The following is a 21531-nucleotide window of genomic DNA, read 5'->3' as shown; positions in this document are numbered from 1 at the left end:
GCACAGCCACAGCTCACACAAGCAGTGTGTGTGTTTACTGTCCAAGGCAGCCTTCCAGCTTCTCACTGGTGCTGAGCAAATCCCCACACCTCATGCTGATGGATGGCTTTTTGCTTCTCCTCTTTGCTCCATGGTGCCAGGGAACAGGATGGTTTAAGCTCTGGGTGTTGCTAGCTGCTGACAGCACAACCCCTGCCTTGGGCTGCCCAGTCTGCTTTTACCTTTTCCCCTTGGAGTGGCTTGTCCAGCCACAAGGAGAGATGTGCAGAGCCTGTTTGATTATACCCTGGCACCATGGAGACTGGAGGTGGCTTTTTTTCCTCCTCTGAGGACAAAACTGAGGGAGAATCAAGCAGTGAGGGTACCTAGGAAATGGCCTGTCCCTTCAGTTGGGACCCACAACTACTCCTGTGGAAGGACTGATTCTGTACATCATGCTTTGCCTGAGATGAAGGAAAAGACAACAATAGTAGCATTCATTAGTTGTGACCAATGATTGGGAACAGAGGAAAAGGACATTTTACTTTCATCACTTTCCCATCAGGCTGTTTCCTCACACTACAACTTGCTATATAGAGACACTGGAGCAAGATGCCCCAAACAATTTCAGAAAGAAAGGCATAGGTGACATCTTTATTTTGGAAGGGCAGAGAGATTTTTCCCTATCCATGTTAGGGATTTGGTCTACTGATGGACTTGGTGGTGTTAGATTAATCATTGGACTCAATGATCTTAGACACCTTTTTCAATGGTTCCATGATCCTGTGATTTTGCAGAGATTTCTCCTCCTGGGACACCCTGTCCCACCCATTGGGCAAGACAGGCTGCAGGAACAACTGCATGTGTTGGTCAGGCAGCACTTTTGGGAGGAGAGGGCAGGGAAAGGTAGAAGGTACCTTTTCAAACCAGGACTGTGGAGTTCTGGACACATCTTCCTCTTGGGACAAACAACCAATACACATTTCACCACATAAAACTGCACCATGCACCCCACTCCTGGGGCTTGGTGACTGCTGGCCAGGCAGGCAGAACAGCAAAACACAGGTGACTTCAAGAAGCTCTGGGGGCAGAACCAGTTCATAGGTTTGGGAGGCAATGGGCAATTGCCTTCTTTGTAACAGATGCTGGGAGCTGGGCTGATAATCAGACCCCAGCAGACTGAGAATGGTCACAGCAGTTGCATCCCAGTTGCTTCTGAGAAGTTGAGAAGTACAGAGAATATCCCAGAGCTGCCATGCTGAAACTTTGTCCATTTCACCAAAAATGAAGACTACCATGAATATTGGGACCATGTAATGATGCATCCACTGTGCATTAAAATCTTAATTTTTTTTTAATGCAGCAGCTCTTTGAAAGGAGGGTCATACTTGTCAACTCCAGTGCATCAATCAAACTGAGGTAGTGGACTGGGCTTTAACAGGCATACCCAAATTTACTCTGCTCATCAACTGACCTGCTGTGTTATTTTTAGTTTGATGCATTTGTATTCAAGAGAGTCCTTCAATAAAAAAAATCTGGTCTAAAATTGGCTACAGTCTAATAGTAACAAAAAAAACCAAGTCTTGCAGCTGAGAATGTTGCTAACATTTTAGAAAATTAGCCAATGATTCTTTATTAATAAGTGATGGAAAGTAAAAATACATTCAAAAGTTTTTCCAAAATCCATTTCTAAAGCAAACACACCAAAAAAAGAATCAAGCCACTCTAATTTTTTTTTCTTAAACCATTAAAAGAACATTAGGTAAGCTAATGCAACAGCTGTCTGAGCTACTGCTTCCATAGTATAATCCATAATGGTAAAAGCAGCTTTTTCAGGCATTTTAGTGCAATTTATGCTGTTTACAGGTCTTTTTTTCTTTGCATTCTCCATAATTTAATATCAATTGATACCACTCTAATTCAAGACAACTCTACTTAGCAGTAACTTCATTTCTTTTCAGGGCTAATATCAAAGTAGTTGTTTTGAATCCCAGAATGATAAATATCTTATAGAAGCCTGAAGCTATTCTAGTGCTATACAAGTGGTGATGTATAATTGAACATTAAGTAATCCAAGTAATAGAAGTCATAGGTCAGCTGTCTCTCCTCCTTAGACAGTTCCTTTAAATATTGCCTCACTACTTCTGTACTTGTTCTCTCGTCAGAGGAATGTCTGTCTTTGAATTTAGGGAACTTCAGATTGGCTGGAGCTCCCACCAGCTGCAGAAAGTAATTGGCATCTTCTTCCAGGGTTTCAAACTTTCCTATAAAATCATAGTTGATGAGGCAGGGATAGCAGAGCTTACTGACTTGTTCCCAGTGAATGTCCATTCCAACTGGTCGGTGGGAATCTAACAAATATTGGATAAACTCCTTGAACTTAACTCCTGATCCTGTTTTCAATGCTTCTTCATCTGCATTATGTCTGTACTTTTTAATTATTGCCTTCCCAAACACTGGATGGTAATAGCTGTTTGGATGTTCAAACTTATCCCTGAAGGCAGATACCAGTCTTTCCATAGGGTCACGTACAAATATAAACTTGGTGTACATGTTCAGGCGTGTGTAGATCCCTTTTAGGTCATAGCTGTCCAATTTCCTTAGATGCTTTCCATAGTGCACATCGTCATGGGAGATGTTGTTTGCTGAAGCAGCGAGTCCACTGAGCACCATGAGGACCCTTTTCCAGTTGGAGCAGCCTGCCTTTGGCACCTCACAGTACAGAACCTTGTGCCTGTCCTCCACGTAAATTCTCGACACCAGGTGCACCAGGTGGGTTTGCAGCTTCTTTCTGCTGTTGTATTTCCTACAGAAGTCCTGCAGGAAGGCCCTGCGCTTCTCCTGGCTGCTGTCTGTGTCCTGCCACTCAGCACCCTTGACAAATGTCTTGTTTAATGGGTGCAGAGCAGGAGGTAAATACACCCCTCTGAGCCAGCTGGGAGGGGACTCACTGGCCCTGTGCTGCTCGGGCACTCGGCTCGCCGAGGAGGCAGCTGCCACGCCGAAGGGCTCAGCCCTGCCCTGCCAGTGCCTGCTGCTTGACACAGCCATCTCCTGGTCACTGAGGCCCACAGGAGCACTTCTCCTCCACGCTGCTTCCCTTGGCATCCCCAGAGGCTGCAGAGTGAAGTCCTGCAAACATGGAAAGGATCAGAGCTTAGAGCACAGCGACACTCGCAGCAGCAGCAAGGATGGTGGGGTGTGCTCAAAACCAAGCCACATCTGGTACTACCAAGTGCCTTTTGAACAGCTTGATAAATACACCTAATTTAGGAACAAGCTGGGCTAATTACTGAAATACACGCTTGTGAAGATTACCTGTTAGCACACAGTGGGTCTTCCTACAAAAAAAATAATAGCTCAAGTCACACCTCTTAAGAAATCAAAAATGGTTCACACAGGGTGGCTGATAGTCCTGGAAGGGGTGGCCAGGGACTTTTTCCTACTGAACAAAACATTTTCTCCTGTGACAGCACTGGCACTGGTGGAGTGGCATGGTCATTCTCTGGAGTGCACTGGCACAACCACAGTATCAGGAGTTGGATCCACTCCCACCACTGACACTTGGAGCAGCTTGTCCCCCAGTGGTGGTGGGGGATAAACCCAAGGCTCCTAAACAGTTGACATAGTTGGTTTGAGGAGGGTGTAGTGACAGAAAAAATCATCCCTCCAAAATGTTCCTACTCCTGTCTGCATCCAGAGAGATGATGGAAGTGGGTGCACTGGACTGAATGTACACACAGGTGTCTGTGACACAGATGCCTGCACCTGAGCTGCTTTCACAGCTGATAAGGAAAAATAGATGCCTTTGGAGCCTATTCCATCTGACTTATTTAAACATCAACATTAATGACACCAACTAACTAAACATCAACTAGTGACCCTGCAAAGAATGCGAAAAGATGAGACTTTCCTCCTAAACATCTCTTTTTATGTTCCCAGCCATTGTGCAATCCACAAACTGCAGGAGCAGCAAAGCTGGCATCAGTGTTTTGATGTAAAATTCTTCGGGGTCTTGTATCATGCAAGTTGACTGAAGAGTTTCTTGCAATATGGGTATTTCTGCTCACTCATTCCTGAGTGGATTCTCATGTGTCTGCTAAGCCTTGTAGATTTCTTTCTCCTGTTGGTAAGCAAGCCTGATGCATTGGGACACCTCCACAGCTGCTTATTTTCATTGCACATCTGGAGAGGGAGGATGTTGATCGACAGGTTTTTAAACATCTTGTTGCAAGTAACAGAAAAATAGTTAGATGGACAGACAAGCACAGACTACCTTACTGCTTCCATAAGTCTAACATTTTTGGAAATCTACATAAAAAGGCTTTTCTGGCATAAACTGATTAAACATTTACTGGAAAGTTCATTTGTGGACTGGCAGATCAAAAGTGAGGATTTGGGGGGGATGATAAAGTTCATAGGCCAATTCAAATAAAGCTGTTAAAAATTCAGAGGAATAATGTAAGAAATGATAATGAATGGAACACAATTTGAATTCCAGTTTGAAAAAAAGCCTATGAAAAAACAAGCAGTTCCAAGAAAAGTTAGCATATGTTGCAGTGTAATAATTTCCCATAACAAAAACAAACCCAGGGGATCAGGCTTTTCTGTACTGCTGCAAACCACTGACAAGCAGGTCTTTATGCCACTGAACTGATTTTTCTATGGGTGAAAACAAATAAAAGAAGAGAGTCATGCAGGACTTGTATGCCTGTGAAAGAGAAGGGATGTTGGTCTATTTAGAGATGAAAAGGATTCTTGAATTCATTGGATTTGATATGGTCAGGTTTTTTAATGTATTTTTAAAAAATGTATTCTTTCTAATATTTTATTCTTTAAAACAAATGAAACACATGTGTCTAGAGATTTATCCCTTCTGCCCTAGGATGGAAATAATTCAGGAGCTAAGTCAGTGTGTAACAACAGAAAGTAGTGGTAGTAGTAAACCAGGGTGTGACTATGAGCCTAATGGGAGTTTCAGCATCACAGTGAATGGCAAAGTGCCATTCTTACAACTGCTTCTGCAGAACCACAGACTTACAAATAATTTAAATGCTTTTACCTTAAAAGGGAAACCTGGATCTTAAAAAGGTGAGATGAGAAATATGGGACACTCAGAAACCAGCTACACAATACAAGGTTCAACAGAAGTAGGAATAAAATTTTAACAATGCTAAAGTAACTAAAGATTGTAAGTTCATCAGTACAAGTCTGGTGATTTTGAAAATTTAGAAGACAGTCTCCAGGGATAAATGGCTGTACTGGTGTTCCCCAATTAAGAGAAAACTCAGGAGAGGGCAGTACCTCATGACTTCCTATGGTATGTCACCTGAATTTAGCAGTTCATTTCTGTGCAAAGAAACTTAAACCATCTGAATTTCAAACTAAAGCCACTAAAATGGGCCCTGTACTTCAGAGGAAAGTTCAGCCTTCTCAAGCCATCCCGTCATCCTGAACCAGTGGAAGATGCCCTAGGTCCACTAGAGCAGGAGGGAAAAGGACAGACTGAAAGGTGTGTGTAGTCTTGATTTTGTTCCATGTCAAAGAGCCTGCCTGGGATCCAGGACAAGCCTCGAGGATAACCCAAGATGGTACCAGAGGAAGATTGTATTTTAGTTGCAGAAACTGTGAATGCAGCTGTAGGAATCCCTACTAAAAGATTTTTAGTGAGATTAAAAACTTCAAAGAAGGTTGGACAGAACTATTCAGAGAAATCTCAGTATCACTGTAAAGGAACAACATATGCATGGCTGGAATCAGTTGGAAGGAGCTTCTTGCTAGTGAGGCAAAAGGAGACAGAATCTCTTAGCAAAAAAGGCCCAAACAGAAAGCAAAATAAAAAAATAATACTCAAAACGAAACCCAACCCAACCCAAACCAAACCAAAACCCCCACAAGCCTACCCCTCCCTTCCTAAGCAAAATAAAAAACCCCAAACAAAACCCCAAGACTCTGGGGCCAAAACAATGATACAGGAAGATCTGAGGATGAAGAAGTTAACTGAATATGTAAAATATTATTAGCTGCTTTTCTTTTCCCCTTCTCCCTGAGACAATTATCCCACTTATGTTGGCTAATATATGTTTGTATGGTCTCCATAAGGGGTAGTGTCCTTGCAGTAAATGCTGGCTGTAACTTGGTGTAAGAATAGGAATAGATAGTGATATTTTTCCAAAGGCATAAATGGCTGGTAAATTGCCATGGAAGTTTTCTAACTCAAAAAAATTAAAAAAAAAAAGAAAAGAGAAAAGAAAGAGATTAAACCTTTCTATATCCTTGCCTGAGTAACTAGGTTAGTACCTAATATAGATGAGATGAATGAAAAGATGAATCAAGCTTTATTTTGGATGTGAAATATTTAACTAGACAGTTTTCTTAGGACACGAAGAGAAATTGTTTAATAGATAGTGCCATGTTCCTTAAACAAAGCTGCCTGACAGTCTGACACACTCTGAAAGGATATAAATATTTTATGGCACCAGTCTTACATAAAGAGAGGTGCCTTTTTTGGCTTGCTCTTGGTGTTAGTGATTTTTTGTTGTGCATTTTATGACACTTTAAAGATATGAACATCTCCATGTAATATCTTTTTCTTTTTCTTTTTTTTTTAGTTTTTTTTTTCCCAGCAATAACAGGTAAACAAAAACTTGTGAAAACAATAAACACTTTTAGCAAACATCCATGTCCATATATCTACATTCCTAACAGTCCATTCCACAAGCTGCTGAGCACTGTTGTTCTGGAAAACACCTGGACATAGACCAACAACAGGCAGCATGCAGGCAGTATCAGTCAGATCCAGACTCTGGATCCAGAACTGCCCATGCAGACAGCCCTTACCAAACTCTTTGAGCAGAGTGTCCAAGGACAGGGATGTCCATTTATGGCTTTCCAAAGAGCTGCTAAGTTTGGGAACCAGCTGCCTGGTGTGGGAGATGAACCTTGGGAAGATGCAAGGCTGTCTGTGAGACATGCTGACAACCTGTGCAGCAGGTTGTGTACATTTACTCTGAGAACTGAAACCCTGTGAAGTGTTGCACCTGTGCCAGTAACTGTGCAGAGATCCCTGTCCTCTGTTTGCATGGACACATTTGAAAGGAACTTAAGAAGTGGCCATGAGTCCAAGAAGAGTATGCACATTGTCTCTGTCTCACTTTAGCTAGGCTGGAACTGAAGATTTAAAAATGAGTTTAAATTTGGGGAAAAAATAGAATTGAATAGAGTATTTGTGTGATGTTTAGCTACTGGCAAGCAACTCAGTGAAGCTGCTGAAGCTAAAGGCATTTTAGAGTCATCAATGGGTTCATGGATTTTTTAATATATATATTTATTGCTGGAGATTCCCTGCTCCTCCCCATTCACAAAAGGATTTCTCCTCACTGTAAAAATAAGTAGCCAATACTTTATTTTATACACATTGAAACTGTCTTTTCCTTTAATACCTTCATCAGCTACTGGGATAGAAGAGATTGACTACTGCCAAGAATGGTTAAGACTCATCCAATTATGCTTTGTGGTGATTTTAGATGCATGGGTAGGACCACATCTAGGCAGTTTGCAATTAGAGCAACTCACCATGCAAAAAGATAATGATGTATTGGAAAGGCTGATATTCCAGGGCTGGTTTACAAAGATTTAATGGCCTGCAGTGCAGACAGTGCTGTGCTTCCTAAATGCCTTAGTGCTGGATATTCAGTTTTTACTAACAGGAATAATAAAATTAAATAAGTCCAACAGAAAACATAGCATGAAGAATAGTAAAAGAAAGAAATATTCTGTTTTCTTGTGCTTTTCTCTGCTGCCAACTTACCTGTTTACCTAGGATCTCTCTGCAGAAAAATGACAAAGTGTAATTTGAGACAAGGTTCATTTTTCAGTTCACACTCTGACTCTGTAATGATCAAGGAGCACATAGAGATGAGTCACTTAATCTAGATTTTTAGCTGAAGGCAGCTTGAATACTGGGGGACTATAAAACAAACATCCTCTTACTTGGATGGTACATATCTGTGAGTCTTTGAAAACTTTGGAACCAATGGTTTCAGCCTAAAACCTCAAATTTTTCACATAATGGTTGGACGGGGCTCTGAGCAAACTGATTTAGTTCAAGATGTCCCTGCTCATTGCAGGGGCATTGGACCAGTGGACAAGTGACCTTTGGAAGGTCCCTTCCAACTCAGACTGTGATTCTGTGATAATTGTTGGGCACACTTAGAAGAATCTCTTAATCCAAGGACCATGATTGTGGCACATAGGTCAGACTTGATATGCGGTTTAAATATGAGGAAAAGTTGGCATGATTCCTATTTTCAGCAAGCCAGTGAAGCCTGGATGTGTAACTACCTCACTTCAGCTGTACAAACATGAAGAGCTGTGCTTGTATGTGCAAGCCTGCCAAAAGGAGAGATTATCCTAACTTTGTGCCAGAAGACTATTTGGGAAACGTAATTCAGAATGGCCAGACTCCTCTACTACTCCTATGCTACCTGAGCCAACATGTAAATATGGTCAGAACTCTCTCACATCATAGCAGTTTAGTGTAATGTTGGTGAGCTAAACAAACTCCCACAGGATCTCCCAGTGGAGAGACTATTCAGGCTGGCCACAAGTGACAGAAAATATTTTCTTGATGGGGTGCTTCACCTTCTGTGCAGTGGAGATAAACCTCTTGATTCATCACTTGTGCTTGTATCAGCTACTTCAAATATAATAGGCACCACTAACCCCTCACCTCCCAGTAGAGCCATGAATTTTTGGCTTATCTAATTTATTAGGGCATATCACTGATGCTACATTCCTCAAAAGCCAGAGGCAAGACCTTACTGTCACAGACATCACATTTTCTATGAGATATGTATCCCTAAACCCCATGTACTTGTACCAAGCATCTCTAAGATTACTAAATGGGTTGAGGGGAAAAAAATAAGAAAAAAGAGTATACAAGATACTCAGGGCTTCCTTCAGAGACTAAAAGGCAAACCTCATAGTTTGTAGCTGAATTACAATTAGGTTCAAAGGAGATCCTTGTGAACTCTGATCCAGACACAAAATAGAACAAGTGATCACAGTAAGAAAAATATACTGCAGGTAAATTTTAATTAACAGATACCAGTAATTTTAAATACTGCTTTTCAAAACACAGCTTTGTGAATCAGTGACTATTGCCCCTAGAATCTGTTAGCAGAAAGTCCAGTCACCATTGCACAGTGACTTGGAGTTATGGCAAGAATAGAGACCAAGGCAGTGAAGAAGGAAAAGACAGAGGGAAAGAGAGGGGTTTTTTCTTGCTATATGGTGTGGCCAAGCATCAGTGATTGGTGTCGAAAAATTTGAGCAGAGAGCCCCAATCCAGAGATGGTTTTGGAGGAGAAGAACCCAGGCCCACGGGCAGTGGGGAAAGTGGGGAGGCCCAGTGGGGTAAGATAAACAGTAACATTATCACAAGTATAGTGATATAGTGATATATGGCATACTGTCCCCCCTTAATAAGGAGACAGGAGAAATCCACTTCTCTTTGGCTGAGACCTCCTAGATACCCAACTCCTGGCTTGGCACCAGGCTCCCCTCCTCTCCCTGCCCTGTCTTCATCTACAGAAAGCACAAAGTCATGCTAATGAGGCAAGACAGTCTGCACGAGCCACTTCCACACGCTGATTCACATGGTCAGCAGCTTGGATGAAGGAAATTAAACTCTAATTTACTTGCCAATTCTTCATCAAATCTGGAATTAACTCCCTCCTGTTTCCACCTTCACAGTCAAACCATGCTTTGAATGGGATAAATAAGAAAGAGGAAGGCATAAATAATAGAAAAAGTAGCAATAAAGATGCTATTATTATCAGAAACTAAATTTTGCATGGCAGACTAAAGATTCATCAATACAATTACAACCAAGTATAGCAAATAAAAAAAACACTCCTTTCCCTTATTACTAATAAATAAATAATAGTGAAGGTCAATGATAGCAATAATAAACTGGTTTCAGGATAGTGCATTGCTGATGCTGCTTGTCTTGCCTCCTGATAACAGTTTTATGGTGCAGGTTCTTTGTAATACAGTTTACAGACTTGAAAATAAGCCCAGAGCTACTGCAGCCCTTACAACTAGTGTTTGGGCAGAGTCTGCAGCCAATCTGCATGGAGTGCATGTCTCTAGATGTGCATCTGGGATGCACTGTTAATAAAAGGCAATTTTCAGGTCATGGACCTCTTAACACGTGGCCATATTTAGCCCAACTTCCTTCCTACCTAGCAACACTTGTTTTGGGTACAGGTAAACCAATGTGTTCAAATGGTTTAATTCTGAGCTCAGTTCTCCTCCTCTGTGTTAGTAAAACCTAAGTCAAACACTGTGGTCAGTGGCCAGAAATCTTCATCAACACTAATATTTCTATACAGAACAATCTCACAGCAAAGCAATTTCAAAAGCCTGAAATTAAAAACTGCCTAAACTAAGCATGCAATATTCATTCTATGAAGCATAGGGCTTCATGACAAGTAGGTTTACCTTATGCATAGAGGGAGCTTAAATCTGAAGATTACACTTTCAGGCAATCTCTGTATATTACATATTGATTTCTTATTTTAACTCATTAAGTAATGCTAATGTGCTTACTTTTTCATAACTTCAAGCACAGAACAAACCAAATGACCTAAACAAATGACCTGCTATTGACAAATGCAATTCCCAAAACTGCTATTTTTGAGTGTATTTGAAACACGTATTTGAAAACAAATAATGTCTCTTGTATGTTCACGAGTCAGGCAGGAATTTTGGAGTACATTTCATATTTCAGAAAACATCTATTTTCCTCTCTAAAGAAAAAGGACACCAACACTTCTTTTATCCAAAGAGGGACCATACCTCAGCCCTTGCTGATCAACACCCAGCCTTGCAGGAGAGACCCTGTCCCCATTTCCTTATCTGCATGAACAGACATAATTTGCAGGAAGCTGACCAAACTGCTGGGTGTTAATCCTGAAGGTTAACCCTGCATGCTTGGACTGACACACTGGCACCCATTTTCCAGCAAGTGCTTTGAGGCCTGAAATCTAATGCTTCTGCACACAAAGCAGAATCCCTCACATTAGTGGCTGTGGCAAGATTAACAGGGATTTTTTTTTTCTGGTAAACAGAATCCATCTCTATCTTGTTTGCAGGTAAACACACTTATCTTCCAGCATAAACAAGTCATCTTGCTCTTTTAGAAATAATAAGAAAAGTTTCAAATGAAACTAAGTTCAGATGAAGAATATTAATGTATATTCAGGCATGAAGAATTCAATTTCCCCCAAATTGCTTTGGAAGAGATACTAAGATCTCTAAAGGTCTCAAAACATTTTCCCTTCAATCACAATTAGCATTTCATTCAAATTAGATGACTTTATTGGTAAATAAAAAGGAAATAAAAATAAATATAAATGCACTCTAGGTTGGCAAATATCTCAAAATATGTATTTTCCTACATTTGTACACTTTTAAACAAATTTGTGTGTTCATTTCTAGATGGAAATAATAATACTTGAGAATTGATTGCATTCATAAATTACAGTGGAAAAAAATAGACTGTGAGTTGACAAAGGGCATTATTCACTGTTTCACATTATTCAAACTCCATCCTCACAGTGACTGACCCTAAGGGGCTAAAGTCATGTCTATCACAGGTAAAAGAAAATACACCAGCTTATTCTGTAGCAGATTTTGTGAGGCTATCCACTCAATATGCAAGCAGTGCCACAGCTGATCAGTGTGCCACCCAAACACTAACTGGTCCAAGCACCATCCCTCCTTGAAGCACAGGAGTCATAAGAGCAGCTCTGTGTTTAAGGGCAGCTGCACCCACCAGAGCCACAGTGTTTGGTTTTATCCAAGTCCCTTGACCTTCACACTTCATTTTTCCATGTCTGTAAACCAAGGAAAGATAATAATTGCCTAGCCCATGTGAATATTGTGATTCCTACTTTCTGATTAACACTGGTGGAAAAACATTGTCATTTTACAGAGAAAGAAAAGACACAGAAATCTGGTAACTGGGACTGCAACCTAACTTCCCAGTCCATGGTGCCCTGTATTGCTCAGACCTCACATTATGTCTTTCAATGCTTCTGTTGGGCATTCAATCTGTTGCATATTCTAATGCCTAGGTTGTTTTTTTGTTTATTTTTTTTTTTTCACAAAAAGAGTAATTCTTCATAAAATTTAAGATAATTTTATTTTCAGACACTGCACTTATGTTCCTGTCTGTACAGGCTGAGGAACAGTTTCCTCCACAAGGGACTGAAAAGTTTCTCACATAAAAGTGTCCACTGTATTTATTTAAATAACAGTTCCTCCTGCATTTTTTTCTGAGAGTCACCATCTTGGTACTATATATTAAGCACTAGTCAGTGAAGGACTGTTATATTATCTGAACTCAGAGGGGACAGAGAATATTATCAGAAGAAGCCCTTATCAGCTTGGAAGAAAGAAAATGTTATGTGTAGGGAAAAACTGAACATTTTTTCCCAACTGATTTTTATCTGATAATATATCAGATTAAAAAAAAAATTAAAAAATGCAAATTCTGCTTACTGATAAACAAAATGTGCAGGGGGAGAAGGAAGGATCTCATATTCAGCCAGGCTGGGCTCAGAACTGTCTACCTCAAACAAGTGAACAAGTGAGAGCCTACAAGACATGACCAGGTGACCCACCTAGTGGATCAGGGAAAAGAGGAGTGGCTGGAAAGTTGACCAGTGGAAAAGGACCTGGGGGTGCTGGTCAACAGCAGCTGCATCTCAGCCAGTGTGTATGCCCAGGTGGCCAAGAAGGTCAATAGAATCTTGGTTTGTATCAAAAACTGTATGACCAACAGGACTAGGAAAAGGTTTGTCCCCCTGTTCTCAGGAGGTTGTGCTGCCATTCACAAGGACCTCAACAGACTTGAGAAATGGCTAAGCAGGGACTTCAGGGATCTGACAAAATGAAATGCAGTCTTGCAGCTGGGGAAGAGCAACTCCAGGAACCAGCACAGGCTGGGGGCTGCAAAGGGAACAAAAGCTAGTGAAGATGAAACTGCAGTGAAAGCTTTGTAGGAATGGACCTGAGAGTACTGGAGAACAAGCTGACTGTGAGCCAGCAATGTGCTCTCAAAGCAAAAAAGGCCAACAGCCTCCTGGGCTGCATTAGGCAGAGAAATTCCAGCAGATCAGGAGAGGTGATCCTTCACATTTGCCCAGCCCTGGTGAGACACAGACACACTGGGAGTGCTGAGTCCAGTTCTGGACTTCCCAGTGCAGGAGACATGGGCATACTGGATTGCCTCCAGTGTACAACTGGACATGGAGGTAGACATGCTGGAGTGAGTTCAGTGAAGGGGCAACAAGGTATTTAAAGGTTAGGAGCATGTGGCATACAAGAGAGCTGGTGCTGTTTACCTTGGAGAAGAGAAGGCTTGCAGAGACCTTGTCAATGTATATAACCTGGGAGGGAAGAAGTGGGGGGAGTAAAAATGACAGTGCCAGACTCCTCTTGGAGTTGTCCAGTGATAGGACAGGAGGAAATGGGCACTAAGTGAAACATAAGGAATTCCATATAAATATAACAAAATACATTTCTACTGTGTGAATATCAAGCACGGGCATCCAGGAATGCCCAGGAATAGAGGAGCCACTCTTCTTGAAGGTACTCAAAATCCAGCCAGATGTGATCCTGCTCTATGAGTAAGGAGGTTAGACAAGATAATCTCCAGAGATGCATTTCAACCTCAACCATTTGGTGATTCTATAAAGCACATGAGGGTGAAACAATAGTTCAGTTTGTTTAGTGGGCTAAATGCATTAGCTCTCTCATAGATTTTCAAACTCTTAATTTTTGGGGAATAAAGTATGTAACACTTTATTGACCTCAAACTGGGAAAACAGAAGCAAGGGCCATACCTATCAGATAACCTCAAAGTGGCAGGACTTGGAAGCTGGCATAAAAGGACTGAAGTTTTTTTTAGCTAGGTCATTTGAGATGATGAAGGGGATAGAGGAGAGAACTGGAGTAAACTGCAGCAGTGCACAAGGGCAACCAAGGAGTTTGGTCCAAACTGTGAAGTTTTCACTCTTATTAATATAGATTTCTATGTGCCTGAAGCAACCTTCAGGTCATAAGCAATTCCTCATCATGGGCTGTGCAACAAACTTATATTGTCATTTAACAGAGGTTTGATTGTCTTTGACTTAATTTCTTTGGCACAAGGTGTACACATTCTGACAGTATATCAGAGCTGCAGCTACCCATGGTCCAACCCCAGCTCTAGCAAGTACATTTGCCTCATCATTATCCTTTCTGTGCTCCTGCTTCAAACACATCTGCAGAAAGGGAAATGCTCCATGACAGAGCTTAGAAGAATGAGGGATGGATGTGCCACTTCAAGAGAATCTGCCTGGACCAAAAACTCCTCAGTGACAAAACAAGGGGACAGATATTGTGGAGCACTTTCACTGCTCTCCCAGCTTGACCTGCAGCTTCACCGCAGAAGGGACAGCCTCAAGTCTGAGCTCAAACACAGCTGGGATTTTAACCCAAAAGTCTGACTCTGCAAGCAACTTCAACTTCCAAATGGAATTACACATATTCTTGCCAGTCCTTCAGAGATCCAGAGGCACTGGACAAAACTGTGTGTAGGAGTGTACATTAAGACCAAAACACAAGCAAATATGAGTGGTAAGGATGAAACATAAAGGATTTCCCTAGACATATTTTGATTGGTGGTCTGTACTGCGTTGTTTTGCCAAGACTGTTACACAGAAACTCAAGGTTTTTTCTTTCCTTGCATTTTCCTCAGCAGTCATTAACATGCTACAGTAAACAGGCTGTACACTGGTGCCAGGATTTACCCTTGGAGTTGCAAAGATAGTTAAAAGATATTGAAAAGCAGAGTGTATGCTACATCTGCTTGACTGCTGGTGGTAGGTGGCCACTGCTGTCAAATGAACATACATATTTATATACATAAATGACAAAAATTGTGTTTGAGGAAAACCAGCAGATGCCTTATGATCAAAGGGAACAAAAGCCAGTGAAGATGAAACTGCAGTGAAAGGTTTCTGGAAGCAGATATCCCCTGGTGTTTTGTCTACGTCAGGTTTCACTAAACTTTGCTTAGGTTGTAGAAGAGCTAAGAACCACACAGAAACCAGAGTGGTCTTCAAGAAAAGTCCCAGATGAACACAGACAGTCAGGGGTTTACCCAGCAGGAGATCAGTGGGACAGCAGCTTTATCACTTCTCCATCCCCTCTCTGTTTCACTCACCTCTCAACAAGATATTTCCTGCTATTTGCCCCTTTGCACTCCTGTTCCTGTCAAGTCATAACATCATCCATCTTCTGCAGAGAGCTTCTCCCTCACTTAAGTTTCTGGCAGCCAGTTTAACTCACTGTTACTGAACTGAACTTAAAGGGGACTAAAGGATCTTACTCTGAATATAAAGTTTTAAGTTCAGCGTTGAAAATAAAATGAATCCTTCAACAACAGATAATCCATCAGGATCAACACCAGTTTAAATATTTTTGTTGAAGCAATTAAACAACAAATCAAATATGAAGTGCTTTTGTAATTGTGTCGTAAATGACAGACTTGAAAATTAAGTTGATTTCTGTTATGAAACACTCTTCCAGTTCTTGGATATCCAAAGGAACTTCCTATGGAATGTGACATCACCAGCTTAAGTAGTATCCATTTAAATGGGAATGCCTACAAATCAACTTTTTACAGCATTATTTAGTTACATTCATCATATGAAGACAATACAATATTCTTACAAAATCATGCACTCTTAGGTTAACTGCAGAGAGACAGAGCAGGTGAACCATTCAAGAAGGCAAGACAGCAGCATGTGGGAAAAGACCAAGACTGAACACACAAAGTACAGCACATGAGCCAACCATTCAAAATGTGGCAATTTTTTTTTTAAAAATCACAATACATTCTTCCTCAGAAAGGGCGATGGCATGCACAGAGCAGAATTAGGTCTTCAATCAACACATGGCCAATGTTGCCTCAAGTTGTGGTTTAAAAATACAAGTGCCCCCCCTTCTGGCCAACAAAGACTCCCAAAAGTGGCTTTGCAAGACATTTCAGGCTAATTTTAAAATGCAGTTTTGGTTATAAAAGTTAATTAGACTTGTTCTAGGTTATAAACTCTCAGTCAAAGCACAGAACTCCCAGTAAATTCCAAAATATTTCTGCAGTTATTTTAAAAAGTGAAAGACTTCCTTTGCTTATGCAATGCCATATTCTGGACTAAATATCTATTTGTCAGTTTCTCAATATTGAGGTGGTCAGTCCCCTGTCAGGTTAGTCCTTCATCTTGCTGATCAGTTCCCAGCTAACTGTGATGTACTTACAGCAATGCCTTGATATATATAGCTTAGAGGGAAGATGGCTCAAGGGAGGGTAATTGCTGGACTGCAAATATTTTAATGATCACTTTTTAAGTAGAATTTCAAAATAAACCTCACAAACAATCCAGATGCCCTTTTATTTGCCATCTGGATAACAGTGTTCAGCAAGAGGACAAGAAGCCAAAGAATGACAAGCATGAACACTTCTGTGGAGTCAGATCCTTTTGATCCACAAGGGCATGCAATTGAGGAAAGCAAACTCTGTTCCCTCCTCTCCTTCTGGTTAGAAGTTTTTACAGTTTAGTTCCTATATGCTTTTCCTGATGCTGAAATTACTAATTACAATATATAAAGGTTTTTTCCTAAGTAATTACTCTTTGTACAGGCGGAAAATGCCTCTGCAAGCAATGTCACAGTTTAGTGCAGCCTCAATGAAAATTCATGGCAGAAATAACCTAAGAAACACTGAGATACACAGCTTACATGTGCTCTTCAGTTATTTGTATCAATAGCTTTCTGCCCTTTAAAAGGAATACTAGCAAACAGAAGGAAATAAAAAAGCATAATCTTGTGCTACAAAATTTGATACTGATAATTTGAATACTGAAAATTTGATAATGAGCAAATTACCTCTGGGCTTTGTCCTCAGCACCAACACGCTGGGAAGTAGATGAACTAAATTGTTTAAATGGCAAATCTTAGATAAAAATGACGACTACACTTGTGAATCCAACACATCTGCAGAACCAGCCAGTTGTCTGCTCCTTTGCACACCTGTATGGTTAATATTAGTGTATCTGGTGAAGTTCTCCTTTCTACTTGCCACTACTCTTCTGCCTGAAAAATTAAGTTAACAAAAAGTATGAAATTTCTAAATACCTGATTAATTGTCTCTTGTTGCAGTTTTTTTCCGGACTCTGAAAGGGAAAGAAAATAATTAGTTTGCATATATTCTAATCAATATGATAGGGGACTTGCAGAGCAATAAGCAGCAAACAGTAAATTAGTAAAAAATAATCAAAACCTATAATTAATTTAACATGTAGAAATTACTTGATAGTTTGAAATGGAAATACACCTAAAATAAAAGAAATACAAACCTCTCTTATAAAAAAGATGTGATAGAAAGAAGATAGGTAGCCAATCTTGCTAACCTGGAACACCACAAGAAATTTAAACATTCAAAGGGGAGAAAAATAATTCTAATATATAGTATGAAGCCTCTTAATGTTGCAAGATGTACTACATGACCTGGATGCTGGTATCCAATCAGGATTTGACCACTGGAGTAGAAAAGCAACTTCTGCCATTACCTTAAAATAAAATCAAATGCCTGTGTCAAGACTGAGGCTCAGCACCAGCTGGCCCAGGGAGAAATTCTATCCTGATATTATCCACAAAGTGGCAAGTTGAATTATGGTCTTGTTTCCTTATTCTGGCCTTCTTCTGCAGCGTCCTTCAGAGTGCTCCTGGAGATAAAATCAAAACCTAGACTGAACACTGCTTTTCTACACAACTTGCCTTGGACTCGAGCAGCAAGGACACCTCAAACCTGTTTGTTGCTTTCCAACCAAAAGGGGCAGTAATTTGCTTCATTTACTGCTCCCATGCACTGGTTGTCAAAAGGGCAGCTGGTATCAGTTTCCTACTGGAGACCATCCACACATATTGGGGAAAGTCAGGAATTTCTCACTTGCCCATCCAGCTAGGCTACGTGCACCCAGAGGGTTTTTAAAAATAATAATGATAGGACAGGACTTACAACCTGTCAGTATCACTATTAACTGTCACAGGAGCCTGCCCAGCTTGGGTGGCTGCCATCTCCAGCCCTGGAAAGGATACTCCATTTCAACAAAAATTTTCCATATTGATAAGTGTGGCACAAACAGAATTTTTAAAATGAGGTGAAAATATATAAAGTGTTAAAATACAATATAAAGACTCTACTTAAAGGAAAATGATCCTCTCTTCCCATCCCTGAGAATACTCCTCTTTTCGATGAAAGCATTATAGATTATTCAGATGAAGATAATTACTTCAGGCTATAAGATTGTCTCTTATGATAATTACTTCCTGCATGCTTGTGTTGTGTTTTTATTTCCTAAATATAAAAATTGTATTTTTTAAAAAACTCCACAGAACTCTCGTTTACTTCTTAAAATGTATTCCCTCATTCATGCCTGAGTTCATCTTTAGGAGAAATAAGATTTATTGTTGTAACAAATATTTTAGCCAAATAGATTGTTGGTGATAGAAGATTAAAGGAGTATGTGTTTTTAGCATTCTCTAATGATATACAAGTTGCTAGGAAAGCAGTGTGTTTGAAATCTCTGGTTAGATCAACACTATTTTGCTCAAAGGTTTGTGGACTTTGAATACTGATGCTTTCCTGTTTCCCAGTACATTTGTTTTTAGGCTATTTTGATTCACTTTAAAGGAATTTTAATAACTTTCTGTTGACAGCATGGACAGCTGGTCTTGAGAATTAGTGAAAATTCACTTGCTGACTGAGGAAGGAAGTGACATCAATGAGTTTCCAAAGTCAGCCCTGAGGGAAAAGTGTGCTCTGCCAGAGTAGCCTTTCATGCCATTGTATTTCCAGTGATCCCTCAAGATGCAAATTGAATTATCAATCAATCTTGTGGTTTCTACCTCAGCCAAATATAAAAAGAAGAACAGAAAGACTGGGAAAGACCTGTGCAGCCATTCCTGACACTATTAAGAAAAAGGTGAAGAAGAATTTATGGTTAATTCTTTCCTTGTTCTCTTTCTTTTGGTGATTTAAATGTACAGTACCAAGGCAAAGGCAGTTGCAGAAGAGGCTGTATGATACAGCAGCCATGGTGACATGGGTTAAACAGGACAGAGATTGACTGGGCTGTTAAGGATAGAAGAGAGATCAAATTCAAGGTCACCACTAAATTGAATACTGAGCTCTCCATTTATTCACTAGATGATCCTTGTCCTCATCACAGAACAACTATGTGCATCTGGCAGAGTCAGCACTTGTGCTCAGGAGGGACCAAGGTCTGTAAAAACAGACACTCTGCAAATTAGGGTGGAAATATATTGGCACTATTGCATAGGGAAATCTGCAAGGTCCTGGTGTGTACTGTACTATTGTTTTAGAATAAACATCACAAAAAGCAGTGAAAGAACATGACACCTACAACGTTGAAAGGGGGTTCAGTTTCCAGCTGACAGAGGCTAATTGTAGGGCAGGACAAGGCCATTGAAAGTGGGCAGAATTTAAATCCTGCTTTGGGTTTTTTTTTTGTTTGCCATTTTATTTTATTTTATTTTATTTTTTTTAAATTCTCAGAATTATCTTATCTGTTTTATTTTTGGCACTCTCAGTTTTGAGGAGGATGTTCCTGTGTCGGTGCCTTGTGATCATTTGTGGTGACCATCAGCATTCACCAGCAGGATTCAAAAAACACCACTGGAGAGACTGCTGCTAACTCAAAGGACATATAGAATTGGGACACTGACAAAACCAGAACTGTCAAAACATGTCAGCCAGTCCTATGGACAACACCTATGTCAGTCTCATGAAATTCAGGTAATACTTGACACTTGCAAGAAGTTTAATTTCTGGTAGATGTACACATGCTAAATTTAAAATTTTTGACAGTTTTTCCCAAGCTGCTGCAAAGAGGTAGCAGCCTATGCAACAACATCAAACTGAGTGGGAAATTTACTGCCATCTGAAAACTTACATGAAGCTGCCCAGTAGTGCAGTCCCAGAGCATACCTTCTGCAGCTCACACTTGCTCTTCTGTATTTCTTCTGAAATTTCATTTTCCTGTCATCTTGCAAACTGTTCCTAAATGGGCTCAATAGTGCCACCTGAGCAGCCTTAAAGTCACAGTCAAGTCCAAAGGCCTTAATCATAGACAAATAACTGATACTTTGTGATTCCAAAGTTATTTTTACCAGTACAAACTATCACTCTTGTTTGCTGACACTGTGCTTTCCTACCGTGCTAGCTGAGGCCAGACTGCTGCAACTGGATTCCAGTGATGGTTTGCATCAGGACTGGAGAAACATATCTCTACCAACTAATTTTTTGTGATTTTCTTTTGTCTCTCTAGTAGCAAAAAGTGTAGTGGGTGGTTGACTGGTTGAGATAAATGGCCTTCTTGGGTTGACCTCAAGCTATATCACTTTAGAAAAAAGTTACAACAAACATTGTTTAAAAGATTTCTCTGTATGTTCATACACTAATTAGTATACTAATTCCTGTTTCCAGGGCAAGTTGGTTTTTTCAATTTTTTTTTTTTTTCTGGTTGCTTGTCCATGATTAAAAGATTACCTTACTGAGAGGAATAATGTATGTTTCCTAATGCAACTGACAGCTGCAAGACATGAGAGTGTGCCATAATTGCTGCTGTCACGAGGAATGGCAGCACCAGCTCCTCAGCCTTATGCACACAGCCTACACAGAGAGCAACACATAATTATGCACTCTATGCCCTGCTTACCTCCTTACAAAGGAATGTGATATTTGTGCAGGTTTACAGATTAATCTGCTGTAATTCCCTTTAATGTTAAACTACTTCCAGCTCAAATATAATTAAGATCACCAGGTACAAAAGATTCAGATTGGAAATATGAGTACACTCCAACAGAACAAATAACAGCTTGATGCTGTTTTTTATGTTCAAATAGTTGGATACATTAAGGATTTTGACAGCATGTTTGTTCTGTATGTATGTAGATGAAAAAACCAAAGATTTCATTTCAAAAGGCCAGACATTATTACTGCATTTAATTAGAGAGAAAAATCCCTTAAGTATACAGATCTGCCAATTTATGTGGCATGACTGCTATAAGACCTAGCAACAAAATTTTTTTTTTTCCTTCCAAAACTCAAATCCAAATTTATATACTTCAAGTTTTTATATACTTTCATCATCAATGTCAAAATAAAAGCTCTGGAATAAAAAGTTTGCTTCCTTAAGTCTTCAGGTAATTCTTCTAATATTTGTGGCATGGCAGAAAGGCAGGGGATGAACAGAAATGCTTAGTCTGTTTCTCTGTTCTTAGGGTTTCCAGCAAGACTGAGAATAGTGTGGATCTCTCAGGGGGCAAAAGGGACCCCCAGCCTTGCTCTGAAACTGCTGTATGCATAATCTGGAACAGCCATATTCACTTAATTTCAAGTGGGAATGCTACTTC

At 40.2% G+C, this 21531-nt stretch overlaps 1 protein-coding gene across 3 annotated transcripts in view; it reads right to left on the bottom strand.

The window, feature by feature from the left end:
* Window positions 1–1239: 1239 nt before the first annotated feature.
* CHST9 (carbohydrate sulfotransferase 9) overlaps window positions 1240–21531 on the bottom strand; it is an 84851-nt gene continuing 64559 nt past the window's right edge. For 2 of the 3 annotated variants that reach the window (XM_056484069.1, XM_056484070.1), the window contains 2 exons: window positions 17230–17267; window positions 1240–3111 (listed from right to left, as the gene is read on the bottom strand). In XM_056484069.1, coding sequence (XP_056340044.1) covers window positions 2014–3111; window positions 17230–17267 — 1136 coding nt within the window. In that variant the 3' untranslated portion in view covers window positions 1240–2013. The remainder of the gene's footprint in view (window positions 3112–17229; window positions 17268–21531) is intronic. The other variant, XM_056484071.1, reaches the window with a different exon arrangement.

This window comes from Oenanthe melanoleuca, chromosome 2 (genome assembly GCF_029582105.1).
Source record: "Oenanthe melanoleuca isolate GR-GAL-2019-014 chromosome 2, OMel1.0, whole genome shotgun sequence".
NCBI lineage: Eukaryota > Metazoa > Chordata > Aves > Passeriformes > Muscicapidae > Oenanthe > Oenanthe melanoleuca.
Note: the sequence above shows the minus strand (reverse complement) of the source record. Positions and strands in the feature narration are given on the sequence as shown.